The sequence below is a fragment of the Nicotiana tabacum genome, chromosome 3 (genome assembly GCF_000715075.1).
Source record: "Nicotiana tabacum cultivar K326 chromosome 3, ASM71507v2, whole genome shotgun sequence".
Classification (NCBI taxonomy): Eukaryota; Viridiplantae; Streptophyta; class Magnoliopsida; order Solanales; family Solanaceae; genus Nicotiana; species Nicotiana tabacum.
In genome coordinates, this window is record NC_134082.1 from 88,892,647 (window position 1) to 88,900,086 (window position 7,440).

The 7,440-nt window shown below is 43.1% G+C and overlaps 1 protein-coding gene across 1 annotated transcript; it reads right to left on the reverse strand.

Annotated features, from left to right (window-relative positions):
• Window positions 1-1,131: 1,131 nt before the first annotated feature.
• On the reverse strand, window positions 1,132-2,744 carry LOC142176607 (uncharacterized). The gene is made up of 2 exons (XM_075244644.1): window positions 2,156-2,744; window positions 1,132-1,811 (listed from the first exon to the last, which is right to left on the reverse strand). Exons 1-2 carry the CDS (start codon window positions 2,742-2,744, stop codon window positions 1,132-1,134), a joined length of 1,269 nt encoding a protein of 422 aa, XP_075100745.1.
• Window positions 2,745-7,440: the final 4,696 nt, after the last annotated feature.

Genomic DNA, 7,440 nt, shown 5'->3' on the forward strand with positions numbered 1-7,440 from the left:
GTCCGAATAAGACATTTAGCGACTTTGAGCAGTTTTCAACCTCTCCTTAATAATTTTGACTTTCTCCATGGCCTGATGCACGAGTTCCGGCCCTATCAATTCTGCTTCTCCAACCTCAAACCACCCAATGGGAGACCTGCATCTCCTGCCATACAGTGCCTCGAATAGTGCCATCTGGATACTAGCATGGAAGCTATTGTTGTAAGCAAATTCTATGAGTGGCAAATGGTCATCCCAACTACCCTTGAAATCAAGAGTACAAGCTCGCAACATGTCCTCAAGTGTTTGGATAGTCCGTTTTGCTTGCCCGTCAGTTTGAGGATGGAAAGTTGTGCTGAGATTTACCTGCGTGCCCAAACCCTGCTGAAATTTCTTCCAAAAATTGGCCGTGAACTGAGCCCCTTGATCTGAAATGATTGAGGTTGGAGTGCCATGCAACCTGACTATTTCTTTGATATACAACAGGGCATACTGTTCCGCTGTATCAGAAGATTTAACTGGCAAGAAGTGCGCTGATTTTGTGAGTCGGTCAACGATCACCCAAATTGAGTCGAACCTGCGCGAAGTGCGTGACAGCCCTACTACAAAATCCATATTGATCATCTCCCATTTCCACATTGGAATTTCTATTCTTTGAGTCAATCCACCAGGTCTTTGATGTTCGACCTTCACTTGCTGACTGTTCGGACATCTAGTCACAAAGTCCGCCACACCCCTTTTCATACCGTTCCACCAATAAATTTCCTTGAGATCATGATACCTGGGTGCACAGAATCCAACCAAAATTCACATTTTAAAAATTTAGCATACAACTGGTGCTGATGAAGAGTGTGTAGAACTACCCTGAGGTGATCGGCATGATCTTTCCGGCTCCGCGAATAAACAAGGATGTCATCAATGAAAACAATCACAAAGGAGTCTAGAAACGGCTTGAAGACCCGATTCATAAGATCCATGAAAGCTGTCGGGGCGTTGGTTAGCCCAAAATACATGACCAAGAATTCAAAGTGACCATAGCGAGTTCTGAAAGCGGTCTTAGGAATATCCTGCTCTCTGATCTTCAATTGGTGATACCCGGATCGCAGGTCAATTTTGGAGAAGAACCTTGCACCTTGCAATTGGTCGAACAAATCATCTATCCGATATGCAACATAAATCCTTCAGCTGCTCCTTTAACTCCCTTAACTCCGTTGGCGCCATTCTACATGGTGGAATAGATATTGGCTGCGTATCTGGCAATACATCAATCCCGAAATCAATCTCTCTATCTGGCGGGATCCCTGGAAGCTTGTCCAGAAACACTTCAATAAACTCATTCACAACTGGCACGAACTCGGGGACAAATACTTCTGAAGTGGCGTCCGCCGCCCGAACCAAATGGAAAATACACCCCTTCTTAATCATCTTCGAAGCCTTAAGGTAAGCAACAAACCTACCCTTCGGTACCACACCATTTCCCTTCCACTTAATAACTGGCTCATTAAGGAACTCAAGCCTCATGACTCTCGTTCGGCAGTCAAGTTTAGCAAAGCACAAATAAAGCCAGTCCATTCCTATAATAACATCAAAATCCACCATTCCAAGCTCAGTAAGATCGGCCGTGGTAGCACGACCACATACCGTGACGACACAATTCCTATAAACTCGCGCGACTGTGATAGAATCACCAACCAGAGTCGATACACAGAACGACTCATGAAGTTGTTCGGGTTCTACCCCAAAACTTGAAGCAATGAATGGGGTGACATAAGACAAAGAGGTCCCCGGATCAATAAGAGCATAACAATCAATGGCCTGAACATACAAGATACCTGTAGCAACATATGGGGACCACTCAAGGCTTAAAACCGGCTGGGTCCACCTCTACCACGAGTTCCACCCCTAACTGCACCACGCCCTGCTGGAGCTGGAGGGTGCGCGGATGATGTGGCGGCTAAAGAACCGGATGATTGAGCAAATCCCCTACCCATGCCCTGACTAGGTGCATGGCAGTCCCGCTGGATATGACCTCTCGCCCCACATCTATAACATACCGGGAGATCCAGAAAACAAGTCTCCATATGGAATATCCCACACATGGGGCATAGAGCCCTCCCCTACTGTTGTGATCTCCCTCCCGGACGACCGGACTGATGGGGTCTCCTGCTATCTGAACCTGGTCTCGAGTGACTACTCTGCTGATAACTGTACGCAGATGGCAGTGCGCTCGCTGAGGACTGATCATATGACTGCGATGACCCTGATGGTCCCCTTCTCTGAACTGGTCTCCCTGAGTGACCCACTAATCGGGCCCTGCTGTTACTCTCCCTTCCTCCTCGTATTTTCAACTTCCTAGCCTCTGTGGCCTGAGCGAATCCCACAATCTTCCCATAATTCATATCTGAGTGTAAGGCTACTGTAGCAACCTCGTTCACCACCAAAGGACTGAGACCCTGAACAAATCGCCGAACTCGATCACCCATGGTCGACACTAACTGGGGAGCATACTTGGACAATCTCACAAACTCCATGTGGTACTCCCAAACACTCATACTGCCCTGCTTGAGGATCTCGAACTTAGTGGCACGGGCCGCCATTGTCTCGGCAGGCAAGAAGTGGTCCGTGAATGCATCTACAAACTCATCCCATCTATCCGGAGGTCTTCCCTTCCCATGGGAATCCTCCCACATCTCGAACCACGAATACGCTGCTCCTCTCAACTTGTATGAGGCCAACTCAACCCCTTCTATCTCTGTAGCGTTCATCACTTGAAGGGTCTTATATATTTAATCAAGCAAATCCTGCGGATCGGCCTCTGGGTCTGTGCCTGTGAACTCTGGAGGGGCCAACCGTAGAAACCGGTTGACTCTGGAGCTGGAAGAATCTCCCTGTCTACTGGAAGAAGTATGGGCATCATGAGATCTCTGGGCCTGAGCAGCCACTAACTGGGTCAACATATGGATGGCTCCTCTAAGGTCCCCATGAGAAACCCCGGGACCGAAAGATGGAACTGCATCAAGATTAGGAGTATCAGTGGGAGGGATTGTAGCACCCTCAGCCACAGCTGGGATAGGAATACTCGGATCCGGAATAAATGGGCCAGGCAGATTCAAGACTAGGGAGTCACTCTCACCCACGACATCAGGTACATGATTCATAGGCACACTTGGGGTGCCATTGGCCACACGGCCGAGTCTAGCTCTCTTCTTAGGTGCCATTACTGAAAAATTCGAAACAGAGCGCGAGTTAGACGTGAATACTTCCACTTTTCACTTCACCGCACGATATAGAATAACAAAGAAGAGAGTAATTTCCTAAATACCCATGTAGCCCCCTACTTATAGATGTGGTCGACAACACACCGATAAGAAGGGCTCTACTAGGCACGGCTCCGAGACATCTTAGGACCCTTTTAAAACCTTAGGCTCTGATACCAAGTTTTTCACACCCCAAAAACCGAAGGGCGCGACCGGCACTCGACCGGGTAGCCCCAGCCAAGCGGACCTGGGTGCCTTTCCTATTCCACGTGTTACCCTGCATTTTTATTGTCCATTAATCAAAGGAAATAGTCATTTTATAATTAAAACACCCATTTTACAAAACATACATAGTTACTTAATGAGGTTTACAACTTACATCGCCCAATATGCAAAATACATATTTTCATAAATTCGCAACCCACATTTACTGTCTACAGAACCTCTAAGGATACAAAAGAATGATACAATACTTGCCGGTAACAAGGCTCAGGCTATACTTCACACCAAAAACCAAAACAAGATTCCGAAATAAAAAGCGGCATGAGCCACACAAGGCCCCAGGAGGAAAAGGGCTCACCAATGCTTCTGTCGGAAAGTGAAGGGGAGCTATGGTCGGTGGACTGGAGTACATGCTAAGGATCCACCTACAATCATAACACGAAGGTAGCGCCCCCGGCAAAAGGGACGTCAGTACATTTGAATTGTACTGGTATGTATGAACAAACTTGCCCTGAGTAAACTCAACCATACACAAGTAAAAAATAGTAATGGAATCAACAATCAAATACACATGAAGGAAAGCAATCAAGCCAAACAAGTTACAATCTCTCCATTTCCCCTTCAACGTTTTCACATCAATGATTTCACAACTTCCTCATATTTTCATTTCAGTAGTGATTTCGATCACTTTCCATCCTTATTACCTCGGCCACCCTTATTACCTCGGCCACCCTTATTACCTCGGCCACCCTTATCACCACAACCCACACCTTATTACTTCGTGTTGCGGCGCGCAACCCGATACCACCGTACAATCACAATTCACAAATAACACAACAACAACAACAACAATTGACAAAGAACAACAACAACAATTTCTCAAAGAATTTCCACAACCATCATATTCAACAACTGTATACAATTCACGATAACTTCCCACAATGGGTCACAGATGATATTGCTACTGTTATTTCAATTTCATCAATTACGATTCCCATCCATCATTTGTTCCTCAACTCTTACTACATAACATATTCACAATCACACATTTGGTTTATTGCCAATTACGTACACCATTATAACAAGAGACTTAACCACGAACAATCAAATCATACCAATCACAATAATTCCATGTAGATATCACATACCAGATATTCGTACACCAAACAAAGTGACTTTACAAAGGTCAAAGTTAGCCATACGTACCTCGTTTTAGCTTTCCTTAAGTTACTACGATGTTTCGAAAATTCTAGCAATCCCAATCTACTTGAAACATAATAAAATTAACACAAATTAATGGTCTCAACTCACTTGAGCATTTTATCAAACACTAGTTGAGCATCTTGATTTTAAATTCCTTTTACAAGATTTTCTTCTTTCCCCAACCCAATATTTACTTATTTATATTTATCAACCTTCCCACAAACCCAAGTTATACATACATGTATACGTAATACTATTCCCCAAGAATCATACCCCAATAACCCACCTCACAATCTCTATAATACCAACACAACCTAGGTTAGGCACCTATGACTTCCAATCCCCATCCCATGAGTTCTAATATATATATCATACATAATTAATCACCATAGAGTAGTTAGAGGTGATAGACATACCTCTTGTAGCAAGAATCTTGAGAATCCCCACTTGTGGTGTTCTTGATATATTCAAGGATTTTAATGGAAATCTATGGATTTTCAAGATCAATCTATGTTAATATAAGTATTTAGGAGTATTGATCAACTCAAAATACTCCAAAAAACTTACCTTGAAGATGAGAGGAGTTGGAGGTCTTGAGAGAATGGAGGAAAACCCTCAAACACGTCCAAAAGAAATGAGAGAAAATGAACCCCAAAATTGTGTATTATAGGCTGTTTCGGGCGCCACAGGTGGCGTTGGGCGCTGCCTGGGGCACTGATTCCAGTAGCTCAAAATTCCGGGCGCCACGGCTAGCGCCCAACGCTACCCAGGGCGTTGGTGACGGAAGGGCCACAAAATTGGACTTAACTTTTGGTATATACCTCCAATTGACAAATGGTTTGTTGCGTTGGAAACTAGACTCAAAGATCTTTAATTTGATAGGTTATGCATCACACAACTCACTATAGATATGGAGATATAATCGTTCAAATTGGGGTCTTGTGCGCACTCATTTGTAGATTTCGTCTAATATGAAACTTTTCTAACTTGGCTTAGACTTAGGCCTCTCCTTAGACCCTAATCCACCTCTAATATGAATTATATGCTTATTAATATAGCCAATTTATACACATTATATCATGAATCCTCATTTGCATACAAAATGAAATAATTAGCCTACCTTGGTACGACAAAATCTCAAATTACATGGAAAATTTTTCCGGGGCCCTACATTTAGCGGTTCGAAAGTTTATGAAATTTATGAGTACGAAAAGTTGTTAGTTTGAAAGTTAATGGCTTCATATTTATTATATTTAAATTATTTTTGAATACTCTTGAGAAGTCATTTTCCTTATTTTGCGTACCAAACACCGGAAAATGAATAAGATTACTACTTGTTTTCCAAGAAAATATTTTCTTGGAAAACATTTTCCGTTATACCAAACACACCCTAAGGGTAAAAAATAGGGATTTGGGTAGAGTTAGGGTTTTTTGATTAGAGAAGCATAAATAAGATAAGACTAAAAATAGTTTTCATAATTTTATCAGGTCTTGTAATAGATGCACCAAGAGTTCGGTAATTTCTTTTCTTCAAAACTGATATATGGCATAACAGAGATAGCTAAGTGTGACGACCCAGCCAGTCATCTCATAAGTTACCGTTCCGTTTCTCCTATTTTCGCTTCTTTATGCTTCGTTATCCGTGTTTTTGTGATATCGGGTTGGTCGGATCAAGTCCGGAATGATTTTGGTAAGGGTTGAGACACTTAGTCTGTTTTAAGAAAGTTTAAGTTGGAAAAGTTAACTGGATGTTGACTTATGTGTTAGAGGGCTTAGATGTGAGTTTCGATGGTTCGGTTAGTTTCAGGAGGTGATTTATGACTTAGGAGTGTGATCAGAATGGGTTTTGGAGTTCTGGAGTAGAATTAGGCTTGAATTGGTGAAGTTGATATTTTGGCGATTTCCGGTTAATAGGTGAGATTTTGATCCGGGGGTCGGGATGGAATTCCGATAGTTGCAGTAGCTTCGTTATGTCATTTGGGATGTGTGTGCAAAATGTCAGGTCATTTGGACGTGGTTTGGTTGGGTTTTTTTATCAAAATCGTATTTTGAAAGATTTTAGAAACTTAGGCTTGAATCCGATGTGTTTTGAGTGATTTGATGTTGTTTGAGGTATTTTGATGATTGGAACAATTTTGAATAAGGTTTTAGGATGTGTTGGTGCCTTTGGTTGAGGTCCCGGGGGCCTCGGGTGCATTTCGGATGGTCAATCAGACCATTTTATGCCTTAAAAGATTGCAAATTTTGAGTTTCAGGTGTTGCAGAGAATTACCCTTCGCGATCGCGTAGGGTCTATCGCGATCACGTAGAAGGATTGGATGAAGGCTATTAAGCATTCGCGTTTGCGTGAGAGGCTTTGCGTTCGCGGAAGGCTGGGAAGCTGTGCATCGCGTTCGCGAGAAGGCACTTGCGATCGCGTTGAGGAAGATGGCCTGTAGAGGAATTGTTCATTACGTTCGCGTGGTCTTATTCGCGATCACGTAGTTGTAAGGCATTGGGAATCACGTTCGCGTGAGGATACGCGTGATCGCATAGAGTGTATTATGGGTTGTGCTTCGCAATCGCGATGTGTTTTCCACGATCACGATTAAGTAAATCTGAGACATGGGCAGAATGTTTTAAGTCATTTCATCCGCGATTTTGGGTCTATTTTCACCCATAGTTGATCATTTTAAGAGCTTCTTGGTGGAGATTAAAGAGGGATTCAAGGGGAATCGATTGGAGGTAGGATTTTTGAACTTAAAACTCATTTCTATTGTGAAATCTACCTAGAAAATCA

What these genes read in the sequence shown, in the direction of transcription:
- LOC142176607 (XM_075244644.1), bottom strand. Translation starts at nt 2,744, where the DNA reads ATGAACGCTACAGAGATAGAAGGGGTTGAGTTGGCCTCATACAAGTTG. An exon ending in GAGTAGTCACTCGAGACCAG is followed by an intron (nt 1,812 to 2,155) that starts GTTCAGATAGCA and finishes ATGTTGCTACAG; the next exon opens with GTATCTTGTATGTTCAGGCC.